Genomic DNA, 13,889 nt, shown 5'->3' on the forward strand with positions numbered 1-13,889 from the left:
TGTTGGTGATAACGATGAAAAAAGAAATGCAAAGAATGTTTTTTTTTAGAAACTTTATTTAAAAAATTTTAATCAAAAAATATCTACATATGTTCCTGCCATAATCGTTTCGTAGTTCCCGCCATAAGTATGGTGGCCATAAAAAGAGTCATTGCAAGTGGCGCCCATTGAAGTAAATATTTCCAGGACATGAACTTATATTATTCTGGTCGAAGTTTTCAATTTTTATCTCCTCTAAATTGCTATGCCAATGCCTGGATTTAACATATCTTTCGAAGAATTTTATGGACCCGCTTTATCATGGCGGAGACTACACTTGACATTCATTGCACACTTTTACGCTCTCACACTGTTTCAAGTAATCATAAAACGAAGAAATTCTGCCAAACGCCCGTATCAGCGATGAACACGAAAAACAAATTGAAGTAATAAAATTTTCTGAAAACATCAACATGTTTCAATAATGATGATACCAGAATCCTGCACCTGATATTTATTTATAAGAAGTAAGCACTTTGCAAACAGTCAAATATTTTGTTTACTGATCGACAAATAAACTTCGAATTTATTAGTTACAAATTTTCATGTTTTAAAGCCGTTTATCACATATCGTCAAATTTTATAATAAATGACAAAACTCACGAATTATGCATTTAGATACGTATACATATCACAGAAATTATTTTTGTTAATAGGACAATTGAAAATTTTCAGGGGCAGCTGTGACGATTGCATTCGAGTAAAAAAAGCGTTATAATACTACGTTCACGTTTTAACGTTAAAACTGTAAATAATTACCAGACACCCGTACCAGAAACTAATCCACCTAGAATTTAAAGTAGGTCTCCATTTTTATAAAATTTCAATCGACCTTGAATAATTTTAATTAAGTGTCGACGTAATAGATCATAATAAATCAAAATCAATTTCATTGGAATTAAAAAGAACATTGAAAAATATTTAAAAATGAAATAATTAAAGTTGTTCAATATTACGAGCAAGCTGATCGAGCTCGAAGCGAATGGCTTCCGGTAAGTCGTCGCCAACTTGCGCATCGAAATACTTTTTAAGATCTTCAACTTCTTTTTGCCAGAAACTTTTTGGCAATCTGAACAATTCCTGCATGTTAACATTTTCTTTCATGTTATCCAGGTTGAAGGAGTCTAATTTCGGCAGAAGACCGATCGGAGAACTAATAGCGATGTCCTCACCGTCGATCCGGCGGAGAACCCAATCCAGAACCCGGGAGTTCTCGCCGAATCCTGGCCAGAGGAACTTACCGTCCGTTCCCTTCCTGAACCAATTCACGTGGAATATTGCTGGTAGTTTAGCGTTCTCCACATTGACCATGCTCAACCAATGGCTGACATAATGGCCGAAGTTGTAGCCGAAGAAGGGCCTCATCGCGAATGGGTCATGCATGATTACCTTACCCTGATCATTCAGAGTACATATTAGTTTTTGCTTGACATAGTTATTGTTGGAGGAGGCAGGTCATAATCATGCTTAGATGAATTATAAAACTTAGGAAGAGTTATGGAACCTAAACAGAGTCATAGGATGTAGATTATAGGATTTAGAGTGGGTCATGGAGCCTATAGTTATAGAATTTTAAATCATAGAACTTAGGGAGGGAATCTAGAGTTATAGAATTTAAGGTCATGGAACCTAAGATCATAAATTCTCATATTGTAAAACTTAGAGAGGGTCATGAATCCTAAGATCATAAATCCTTATATTGTAAAAGTTAGAGAGGGTCGTGGAACCTAATATCATCTACGATCATAGAATCTAAGAGACTTAGAACCTAAAGGAAATCTAAGGAGATTAGACCTCCCTACTCCTAACAATCACACAAATGTTGCACCTATATTAAGGCTCAAACAGTATAAATAGATTACTTCTGACTATGTACCTGATGTTCTGCAGCAGCAGTCGCTTCGGATCTCATTGCGGCTCCTATGAAGACACCATGCTGCCAGTTCCTTGCTTGATAAATCAAAGGGACCCCCTCGGGTCTGCGACCACCGAAGAGGATAGCATCTATGGGAACACCGTATTGATCTTCCCAAGCTGGGTCAATAATGGGACACTGGCTGGCTGGTGAACAGAATCTGGAATTTGGATGCGCGGCAGGTGTCTTGGATCCTCTGGTCCACTTTTTGCCTTGCCAATCAGTAATCTGGTTGAAATATTTCTTACATAATCAGCTGTTAAATGTCAGGCTTTTTATATTTCAAAATTGATCACTTCATATGGAACAATTTAATATTTAACACTGTTACAGTTATACAAAATTTATTATTAAGATTGCTGATTGTTATACCTCAATGTCCTCACTGACTTCTTTTTCCAATCCTTCCCAGAAGACACCACCGTCGCCGGTAGTCGCCACATTGGTGAAGATGGTGTTCTTGAAGATAGTCTTCATAGCGTTTGGATTAGTGGCGTAGCTGGTTCCAGGTGCCACACCGAAGAACCCATTTTCAGGATTGATAGCACGAAGTCTTCCCTCCTGATCGAACCTCATCCAAGCGATGTCGTCGCCAACACACTCGACTTTGTAACCCGGCAAAGTCGGCTGCATCATTGCTAAGTTGGTCTTTCCGCAAGCGCTCGGAAACGCGGCGGCGACATAACGTTTTTTACCTTTTGGGTTCGTAATACCCAGTATCTAGAAAAGGTAACTGATACAGAATCTCTTTAGACGAATGACAAACTCGTAAGCACTGAGTAACGATTGAAAAGAAGTAGTGTGTTGAGTAAGTTAGAAATTTGAGTGATTAGGAATTCAAAAATTTAGGAATCTAAAAGATTCGTTCACCTTAATGATATAAGAAAATATGAATGGTACATATGACAATGAATGGTACATATAAAAAATAGAGCATAGTGTTCTGAGAGCATCCCTCCACCTTTTCAGAAATTTCACTAAATGAATGACGGTGAAAGATAATTTCACCCAGCACAATATTAACAAATAAAGCAATGTTGATAATCGTTGATCAATTATGAACTAGCGAAGTTGATCAGGTACACAAGGTTTCGTGTATAGATGATTGAATAGGTATTATGTAACATAAAAATAAGCATGATTACACAGTGTTACGTACGAGCATGTGCTCCGCAAGCCATCCCTCGTCCCTGGCGATCGTCGAGCCGATTCTCAAGGCAAAGCATTTTTTGCCCAGCAATGAATTTCCACCGTAACCGCTTCCGTAAGAAACTATCTCGTTTTTCGCCGGTCTGTGTAGGATGATCGTTCTCTCAGGATCACACGGCCATGAAGGCATCACGGCGACTTTTGAATCTGATTTTGGTACACCGGCGGAGTGCAAACACTTGACGAAGTCGTTGTTCCCAAGGTTGTCGAGAATTTTCTTTCCCATTCTGGTCATTATTCGCATCGAACAGACCACGTACGGAGAGTCGGTGATCTCTATTCCAATTTTTGATAGAGGAGATCCCAGGGGACCCATGTTGAATGGGATAACGTACATTGTTTTACCTATAGAATGTTTGTTGGTTTATTGTCTGCGTTTAGTAATTGTATATGATGTTTTAGATTGTTTTTTACTAGATAGACGCTCTTTATATTGCTTGAATGTTTAGGACTGAGATACATTATAATGTATCTAGATTCTAGATACATATTACAGTCAGTGGAATATGTGGAGAATTAGAAGATGTTTTTGTCATTTTTTATTGTCATAAATTTGATATATCTGTACTTATGAATTTTTAAGTTTCTAAACACTTTTTAAATAATTTCTGTTAAAAAATTACTACTCTTAAAAATTTCTATGTAAACAAACTCTATATCTTTATATTATTCTTAGATGAAAAAATGACTAATGCTGTGAATACGATTGTCTGTTTTAGAATAAACGAAAGTACAACCGGGAGTAACTGACCTTTCATGCATCCAGGAAAACGTTCTAGAATAGCCTTGTCCATGTCATCCGGAGAAATCCAGTTACCCAGTTCTCCGGTAACACCATCGCGTGGCGTAGGGATCGTATCACGCTTCGACTCGGTGCTGATGAACGTGCGTTTCTCGACGCGTGCCACGTCCGCTGGATTCGTTCTAGCGAGCCAACTAAAACCCCCCAAATATGAAACAGCAAATAAAATGAACAAGTCAAATTACATATATCAAATAATCTCCTATATGTTCAGAATACATTCTATGCATATTGCCTAATTATTATAAGCCGGTTATTTTGGATGCTGGGAAAAGGCCAAAGAAAATCTTTGCTAGAAATAACGACAAGGTTATTTATTACCGTTATATTATATTTGATTATATTATAATTAATTATTGTAATTTATCTTCTATTGTCACTCACCAGTTTTCATACTTTGGCAGCGGCAAGACGGTTCCGCTTTCCTCGAGGAGCTTCAACAGTTGATTGTATTCCGAGTCACTTCCGTCGCAGATGTAAATATCCTTTGGACAACAAATGGACGCACACTCCTCGATGTACGATCGAAGCTTGGGAGCGAGAGATTCTGTCAACGCGTTTAACAATGGTGTTTTGCCAATGTTCTCGTAACTGTTGTTAAGGGCGGGATTCTTCGCCGCGTGGGTGGCTAACGATGACACCCTAGAATAGTCCAATAACCTACTTTTTAATTTAGGTAAACTAATAAATAATTTTTAAATTTAATTTGTACATGCGTGGACCACGGAGTCAGATTGAGTCACACTTTTCAAAGTCCAGGGAGAGCAATCATGAGCGGAAACCTTGGCAAAAGATATCGACTCGTCATCGTTTTTTACAATATTATATCAGACACAACAACGACAGAAATAGTCTTTTACTATCTAATAATAATAATTATCATTATTACAAGCAAAAGTAAAATATGTAAAATGTTATTTTTTTTTTAATGTGGACAATGTATTTTGACTCTGGTCCAAACATAAATTCTATGGATAACTATTGAATTAATTAATTTCTTTATCTCGTAAATATTTGTTACAAAACTTTCCTCATATTTTCGCTTGTGAAATTCTTTCAAAAACATGCTGGTTTCACAAGTGCGGTATTTAACGCATATTTGTTTTAGGCATGGGATATCGGAGTAACAGGTGGTTGTACAGAGTGCAGTGCTAATGATACGTTGATCGATCGACTCTTACTCCATCACTATAGAAACCTTGTCAAATAGGAAAATGAATTTTCACATAGTCGACAGCCAATCCACAAGGTGATAGTCCGTTGCCATAGTAGAACGGACGTTAACGTTCACTTTATCAACGATATTATTTAAATTATTATCATTCTAGAAAATCAATAATTTTGTATCAACATCGACTTAACGGGGCTTCAGATATACGATAGGATAGGAAGATTCAAAACATATTTGTTAAAAAACGAGATATGTTGTACAACAGAAAAGAAGAAAAAATACTTGTTGCAATATGATAAATTAATGTTGAAACTTTGTACGCGATATTTACAAAACATGCTAATTTGACTTTATTTACTCCTCGACCGTATCGTAAACAAACGGTGCACGTAAATTGCGCAATGAATATACCATTACATTAGATACCAAGATAAGATTATATAATAGAAGCCTAATACAGTTAACTGAATGGTTTCTTTGTTAAGACAGTGTTTTGCATCTACGACACATTGTTCGGTTTTATATAACAATTTGGTCGAATTCATCCGATCAACAAATTCAATTATTAGATAGATATAAACGGTACTTGATTTAATCAATTTCAAATTTACATAATACTATTTCAATTGATAAATTACTTCATTACTTTGATGCTAAGACTATGTCACGTTTATTTCTTTATTCTTCTTCATGTCTTAAATTCAGAAATTTAAGGATATAGGAATCTATAAACATAGAGATGAAACTTAGCCCATGTGGATATAGAATGTAATCCACAATGTATTAATATGTTAATGTATGGATGGCGTGTTAAAATATTTCTTAATTATAAAACAGTATAAGTAGGTATATTTATAATTATTCGCAGTACCAGATCAACATATACATACGAATTATTACTAAAAAATGTATCATTCACAGGACCAGTACAATCACCTATCACACATCGAACAGAAGACTAAAGAAGACAACAGAAGATTGAAGAACCCTAAAAGAAGAAAGCTCATTCCTCACAAGTACTCTTCATAAAACCCTCGAAATAACCAAATCCAACAACTTGCATCTACCCAGCCATTTACCCAAATCGAGCAACCACGCATTTAGCACGAAAAATGGGAAAAGAAGCTAGCACATCTGACTTACCGCGTCTGATAAACGTCAACGCACACGTGGGGCATCCCGAATATTTTTCCGTATCCTAAGGGTGTTCGATGGATCAAACTCGCGAACCGTGCAGTTTGTTTAGCCCCGGGGGCATTGATCGACTGGGCAACTTTTATGTACCGAAGATTGCCGGGATGTAGAACGGAAGATCTTCTGAAAGAGGCAGCAACGACGGAAAAGTTCCTGGTGGCGCGTAAACCGTTGCCGACCAAGTTTGACCAGCGGATCGGATCGATTCTCGCCGACATCTCTGCAGCTCGTGGCTTTTATACGATCGACAAAGGTACCGGCAAAGTCCTGCTGGTTCGTTCCACGGATTGGCCGATCGTACTTCCGGCGGGACAAGTAAGTGGGGAGCGACGGAACGCTGGCGGAATCGTTCGCGGACTTCGGATTGATCGATCAGGGATCCGATTGTTGACCTTTGCGGGTCGAGCCTCCGCTGCGAAGGATGATGCAAAGCGCGGAACGAATTTCGATTGAGATCGAAAAAGAGGACTCTGACGAAACGGAAGCTCCCTGCGGACCACGGCGCGTCTGCGGACGCGAGTGACCGTGCGACACTGCGACCAGCTGAGGTTTAATTGGAGCACCGGCCGATAGACGACGCGGAGACGGTAAAAAGTATACGTTGATGCTGATTGATCGGGCTTGACGCTGCCAGCTGTAGTCCTTGAGCTGCTCTTCGGCTAATGAACGATTAGGGTGCGTTTAGATTCAATCGAACGGGAGTATTCTTCCGTGCGTGTTTGGTTGATTCCATTCACGGGAGTATTCTTCCGTGCTCGTTTGATTCTGACATCATCGAGTGAACTGTCCGGTTCAGATAAATGTTTGCATTTGCTCCTTAAGCCCGGTCAAAAGTTAGGTACGAGGAATTGAATACTTTTTAACTGAAGCGAGAGGTCACAGCATTTAAATTACAATAAATTGTATCGAATCAAATTGGAATCATGTTGAAATGTAATTTAGGAATTTAACCACGTAGTATTGCGTTAAAACTGAATAGCATCGCAATAACTTGCGTCGGATATCTCTAATCTATCTCTAATTATATCAAATTAGAGTGTAATTAAATTACTTTGAAATTGAATCGCATTGACATTAAATTGTTTCAAAATTGAATGTGCCTAAATAGAATTAAAATTTGACTCGTATTCAAGTTGGATTTCGAATTGAATCTCGTCGAATTGAGTCTCGCCAAATTATATCGTTGTCTTCATCGTTGTAGTTGAACCGCAACGAATCCACTATAGCCTAGCGTTGGTAACTGGCGTTGAAATCTAATCACGTGTTAATCAGATCGCGTCAAATTGAATCATGTCGTACTTAGCATTCAGTCCCTCTGCTTAAGCTTCACGAACAGTTAACTCGATGATCGTAAACGAGCACGAACGAATGCTCTTGCTTTACGTTCGGTAATAGAACGCTCTGTTGCAGGATGGACAAGATGTCAAAATTGCGTGGACGAGTGGTAACGACACGCTTCTGTTCGAAGAGGAAACACGTTTACAGTATACGGTTAATTAAAAGAACAGCGCACAGTTGATCGCACGGTTACGGGTAGACTGGTGTTAGCCACCCGGCTCCGAGAAGTAAAAGCAATCGCGGGCGCGATTAATCGACCCACGCCTTGCATTAAAACGAAATCGGTTGGTTGGGCCGGTCGAGTTTTATTACACTGAAAGCGTTACTACTTGCTCTTCTATTTTTGCGCGAACACTTTCGCTTTTCGCTATCTAGCGCACGCTTTGACCGTTCGCGTAATTATCTGAGCGGATCGATGCACTTCGATTACGGATCGAATACCGCTTTCGATAAATCCCCGGCAATGAGCCGTGATAGAACAATTGTATCTTTATATTTTATTCCTCATACATTTGTGTATGTGAATAGTGTTCGAAATCAGATACCAGGAAAGCGTAATTGCTTAGTTTAACTTGTCGCTGGATATCAAAGACATCTCATTAAAAGATATCGATGCCATATGCACGTATCAATAAACGATAGTAAATAGCTTCGAGTTCCGCCACTTTTAATCGTCAACAACTGTACAAATCGCGGGCGATTAAGTGGCTTGTAAAATTTAATATTGGTCAATGCAGATCGTGACGCTGGTATCTAATCAATAAAACGGTAGTACAAAGTGTAAACAGTAAAACGTAGCCAGAATTGAAGTGAATCAACTCTGTCGAGATAACGGGAGCAAACAAAAAAACTTCTTTGACCTCGCACTTCCAATTATGTTGATAACAATATGAATATTACCGAACGTAATTAAAAATAATGTTATGCGTTACTGGCATGTGCCATTGAATTTTTTCACTTAAGCTTTGACGGCCAGTGCCATTGATATACCAATTTTTAGTGCATTCGCGACGAATAACGAAAGCCGATAACTTTACGACGTACAATAGCTCTGTAAGTTTTTCAGTAATACAAAAACGTATGAAAAAGATCGATCAAGGTAACTCAACTATCCGATCATTCGAAAATTATATCTTGAATTTGCAATTTAACCGTCGCCTTGAGAGTACTGATTTCGTTGTTTTTGTATGGACGTCCTTCATTCGTTATCTAAGAGATACTTAGTGTTTTGTTAGTCGAGAAGGGGAGGATGCTCCAAAATGAGAAATTATTGCGCGGCGATCAAGAGAGATGGAAAAAAACTCCTGGAAAGACGCTAATGTAAATAGAACGGTGCATCGGTGCTTTTTTCTTCGACTCGTTCGAATAGATTCGTCGTTTTGTCGCATTATCGCGTCACGTGTGGGATCGGCAAATTATCGCAACCAGACGGTGAACTACGGACCAAGCGAGCGGCGGTGGATCGTGTCGAAATGCATTCTCATCGCTTCAGCGCAATGAGATCGAAAAATTAGCGAATGATCCATCGCCGCTTTGATAAGGTCAACAACGAAGATTGCAATCGCTAACTAGCTTTTCTTTTATGAAGATGCGTTACTTTATTGTGTAATAGACAACTATTATCTTTCGATTATAAGTTAGAATATGAAGTTGTATTACGGATCACACTTTAGCGTATTGCATAGTATAATTTATATTTAATTTAAATTCATATATATTTTTATATATTTAATTTAAATTTGTATATATTTATATAAATAATAGTAGAGCTTACATACTTTGAATTTGACAATGATATGTATTGACTACAAAATTATTTAGAGAAATTAATCATATTTAAATTTACTTCAACTAAAATTAATTCAGAACCAATACTGTTTTTCTGACCAAAGCAAATAACACGTGTCCACGTTTCAACATAATTGAACCAATACATATTTTTGTTAACTTTATAACTAACAATTTAGATATCTACTGATTATAAATTGGGAAATAAATTTGCGAAATTGGAACACTGTTACAACATTCATCGCAAAAAATAATATGTTTGTTCCACGACAAAATGTTTATTGAACTGCTGCCATTATCTTCGTACATTACACAAAAAGGCTGTTATTATATTCGCTTAAATGTAGTTTAAGTATTTTGCAAGTATTAAAAATTATTAGTACTTTATTTCACGGTTGACAAATATAGAATGTATAATGATAATGTGTTTCAAGTTTGCAAGTAGTGTATGAGTATATGAGTATGAGTATATTAATAAGTATATAAACAAGTGTATGAGTATACAAACAATATTTATATACTCAGTGATATAACAAACTGGTTAGGTGTTTATTTATTGCAAATTAAATTGGTGAATTTAGAACGTTCTTATTCATAAATTTATGAGTATATAAACATGTATGATTATGAGTATATTAATGAGTATATAAACAAGTCTATGAGTATACAAACAATATTTATATACTCAGTGGTGTAACAAACTGGTTAGGTGTTTATTTATTGCAAATTAAATTGGTGAATTTAGAACGTTCTTATTCATAAATTTATAAGCATATAAACATGTATGATTATGAGTATATTAATGAGTATATAAACAAGTGTATGAGTATACAAACAATATTTATATACTCAGTGGTATAACAAACTAGTTAAGTGTTTATTTATTGCAAATTAAATTGGTGAATTTAGAACGTTCTTATTCATAAATTTATAAGTATATAAACATGTATGATTATGAGTATATTAATGAGTATATAAACAAGTGTATGAGTATACAAACAATATTTATATACTCAGTGATATAACAGACTGGTTATGTGTTTATTTATTGCAAATAAAATTGGTAAAACGTTCTAATTCATAAATTTATAACACCTTGAATTATGACAACAATGTATATTTTTTCAGATGCATGAATTAAGGTCGCACCCTGAATCTGGCTGAATCGAATAACATTATGCTAGATGAAAGTGAAACGAGGGCGATGGAGAGTTATAGTGCAGCATGGAGATCGTATACATCCAGAACATAATGTCCACGAAAGTCGCCTTGCAGTCGAGGTGAATTCAGGGAGACGAAAAAGAAAAAAGACAACGTTGAGATTGCCCAGAGAAAGGAAACGTGCTTAGCGTAGTGTACTTTGATCTAAGCCAACACGATTCATACAACTTTATTGTTTACGGAGATTTCTCGAACAATTTCTCATACTTTTGTTTGGATTTCAGAGCCGGTTGTCATTGATTAATTTCCTGGAACATAGGATCACGGATAGCGGTGACATAGGGTGCGCGAAAATCTCGATGTTTCGGTAAACTTCGGACCCGTTTTCTCCAACGAGATACCGATACCTTTACACTCGTGGGAAATCAATAAAATTTATTCGAGAAGTTACTTTTAATGAATGCAAGCATTAGTCTTGTCAAGAATTTTAACAGTTTTGTTTTGTAGGTCGAAGGAAAATTGGAACAAAACAAGTCGTGATTCGATTGTTACGATTGATTTTAATAGCATCTCGTTTCAAGGTAACGTTCCGCTGCGAGTTTATCGAGATTCTATACATATTTTTCTTCACCCTGTGCAACTAATTAATCATACTGCAATGTTAGAACCATTATTATTATTGCTCTTATACCATTGCCATTATTATTAAAGCTCTTATACTTGGCTTTGCAACTTCTTTGTCCGCGTTTTTCTTTTGCACGACTTAACCAATTCTCGTCAAATTTTGCACGCGCATGCGTATGTACAATCCAGATGGACATAGAAAAAAAAAATTTTAAATCGGACTTGCCACGGAGGAATAATCACCGAAAAAACTGATCCTCATAGACTTCAATGTAAAAATTGAATTTGCTCGCGCTTGGAATTTTCGTTATTGGGAATATTGCAAAACACCCACCGTTTGATATTCAACACATACATTTTAAAAACACTATTTCCGGATAAGTATACAGTTTTATACATATAATATCTTCGTTCAAAAAATATTCTTCGACATATCGAGACCAAGTTGAGCCGTCCAGGTTTAAGAGGTGCAAAAATTTCAATCTGGGCTGGAATATACTTCAAATTTAAAATTGACCCCATGCGCAGTAGCAAATCGTTACAAATAGTGCAGCTTATGGACTAAAAAATTGGCGTCCATCTAGCGGCGGAACGGGTGAACTAAACCTAAAAAATGAGGGTCCTAATACGCATATAAGGAAAATTAAAAAATGAATATTTCGGCACTTTGACGACGTAGTATGGTTCCTGAGGCATTTAGAAACAAATTTCTATAAGGGTTTGATGCGTTTTGATGCCTAATAAAGCCAGAAAATCAATTTTTGTCGAATTCGGTCGGAAACGGTACAGGTGGCGCCATCTAGCGGCGAGCGGCGGAACTACGAAAAACTAAAATTTCGATTTTCTCCGAAATTAGGCAATTTTATGTATTTCTGAGGGTCAGAAATTGTTCTGTGACCTCTCTAGAACCTATATAATGCCGCAAGAACCTCTTCAGAGCGCTAGAAAAGAAAATAGAAAAATAGGCCAAAACATGGACTAAAAAATTGGCGTCCATCTAGCGGTGAAAGTTGGAACTACAAAAATATAAAAATGCGATTTTCTCGAAAATTAGCGAACTTTGAGTACTTCTGAGGCTCAGAAAGTGTTATATGATCGCATTAGACGTAAAATAAAGCAATAAAAGTTTCCTGAAAGCTTTAATAAAGAAAATAAAAAAAATGTCATTTTATGGAGAAAATTTGTGGCGCCATCTAGCGGCGAAACTGTGAACTAAACTGAAAAAACGTATGTCCGAATACGCGTTAAGGGGTTATATAAAAAGTAATATTTCGCAACTTTGACGACGTAGTATGCTTCTTTAGATATGTTAAAGCAATTTTTGTTGAATAAGTTACTCATTCTTTTGCCTATTAAGCCCAGAAAATCAATTTCTATTTGATCCCTTTACTGCGTGTTCGGACATATGTTTTTCAGTTTAGTTCGCAGTTTCGCCGCTAGATGGCGCCACAAATTTTCTCCATAAAATGGCATTTTTTTTATTTTCTTTATTAAAGCTTTTAGGAGACTTTTATTGCTTTATTTTGCTTCTAATACGATCACACAACACTTTCTGAGCCTCAGAAGTACTCAAAGTTCGCTAATTTTCGAGAAAATCGCATTTTTATATTTTTGTAGTTCCAACTTTCACCGCTAGATGGACGCCAATTTTTTGGTCCATGTTTTGGCCTATTTTTTTATTTTCTCTTCTAGCGCTCTGAGGAGGTTCTTGTGGCATTATATAGGATCTAGAGAGGTCACAGATTGATTTCTGACCATCAGAAGTACATAAAATTCGATAGTTTTCGAGAAAATCGAAATTTTATTTTTTCGTAGTTCCAACTTTCGCCGCTAGATGGACGCCAATTTTTTAGTCCATGAAATGGCTATTTTTCTATTTTCTTTAATAACGGTCCTAGCAAGTTATAATTACATTCGTTCGATTCCGTAGGCGACAAGGAACAATTTGTATATCTCAGAATTTCGGAAAAGTCGCTATATTTCGAGAAAATCGAGATTTTAGTTTTTCGTAGTTTCGCCACTCGCCGCTAGATGGCGCCACCTGTGCCGTTTTCGACCGCATTCGACAGAATTTGATTTTCTGGCTTTATTAGGCATCAAAACGCATCAAACCCTTATAGAAATTTGTTTCTAAATGCCTCAGGAACCATATTACGTCGTCAAAGTGTCGAAATATTGCACTTTGCATGCGCAGTAGAATTGACATAGGCGGCTCATGTACGTATCGGAATGCTGACACAAAATAATTAATTACTCGTTACCCGAACACTATTTATGAATTTTTATGATCGAACCATGTAAATAATGCATTGCTGACCATTCTTCAATCATAAAAGTGCACATAATATATCCACGAAATGTGTAATTAATTATTCAACATGACCTCGTGTATACCGCTTGTCACCCTGGTTATTAGTTAATAACTAATTAATTTCATTAAAAATCTAAACAAATATGATACGAGAAAGTAGCTAGGGAGTCACTGAACATTCTTTAATCATGAAAGTTCATAGTCTGTACTCAGAAAGTGAGTAATTAAATGATTTAAAATTTCGCATTAGTACGCGCTATTAAAAGAACCGTCAACGCCATCGTACAATAAAAGCCGGAACTATTAGAAAGATTAAACTTCTGAAACATCAGTACCG

The 13,889-nt window shown here is 36.6% G+C and overlaps 1 protein-coding gene and 1 long non-coding RNA gene across 8 annotated transcripts; one reads left to right on the forward strand and one right to left on the reverse strand.

The window, feature by feature from the left end:
* Positions 1–36: 36 nt before the first annotated feature.
* Positions 37–6,548, reverse strand: LOC100881174 (phosphoenolpyruvate carboxykinase [GTP]). Of its 3 annotated transcripts, none has more exons than XM_012291964.2 (7): positions 6,280–6,548; positions 4,350–4,607; positions 3,915–4,099; positions 3,114–3,508; positions 2,327–2,674; positions 1,916–2,182; positions 37–1,434 (listed from the first exon to the last, which is right to left on the reverse strand). In XM_012291964.2, the coding sequence occupies exons 1-7, from the start codon at positions 6,546–6,548 to the stop codon at positions 976–978; spliced, it is 2,181 nt and encodes a 726-aa protein (XP_012147354.2). In that variant the 3' UTR covers positions 37–975. The 3 variants fall into 3 exon arrangements, with proteins under 3 accessions (XP_012147354.2, XP_076387309.1, XP_012147355.2); XM_076531194.1 differs by having other exon boundaries at positions 4,350–4,625; XM_012291965.2 differs by lacking the exon at positions 6,280–6,548 and adding an exon at positions 4,678–4,694 and having other exon boundaries at positions 4,350–4,625.
* On the forward strand, positions 4,503–11,353 carry LOC105663385 (uncharacterized). 5 transcript variants are annotated; one of them, XR_013038060.1, is made up of 3 exons: positions 4,503–4,641; positions 5,074–10,324; positions 10,585–11,353. It is a non-coding gene; the product is annotated as an uncharacterized LOC105663385 (long non-coding RNA). The 5 variants fall into 5 exon arrangements; XR_013038064.1 differs by having other exon boundaries at positions 4,506–4,641; positions 6,058–10,324; XR_013038061.1 differs by lacking the exon at positions 4,503–4,641 and having other exon boundaries at positions 4,842–5,978; positions 6,058–10,324.
* The last annotated feature ends 2,536 nt before the right edge of the window (positions 11,354–13,889 follow it).

This window comes from Megachile rotundata, chromosome 4 (genome assembly GCF_050947335.1).
Source record: "Megachile rotundata isolate GNS110a chromosome 4, iyMegRotu1, whole genome shotgun sequence".
NCBI lineage: Eukaryota > Metazoa > Arthropoda > Insecta > Hymenoptera > Megachilidae > Megachile > Megachile rotundata.

What these genes read in the sequence shown, in the direction of transcription:
- LOC100881174 (XM_076531194.1), bottom strand. Translation starts at nt 6,548, where the DNA reads ATGTCGGCGAGAATCGATCCGATCCGCTGGTCAAACTTGGTCGGCAAC. An exon ending in GTTGACGTTTATCAGACGCG is followed by an intron (nt 4,626 to 6,279) that starts GTAAGTCAGATG and finishes ATTAAAAAGTAG; the next exon opens with GTTATTGGACTATTCTAGGG. An exon ending in AAGTCAGTGAGGACATTGAG is followed by an intron (nt 2,183 to 2,326) that starts GTATAACAATCA and finishes TATTTCAACCAG; the next exon opens with ATTACTGATTGGCAAGGCAA.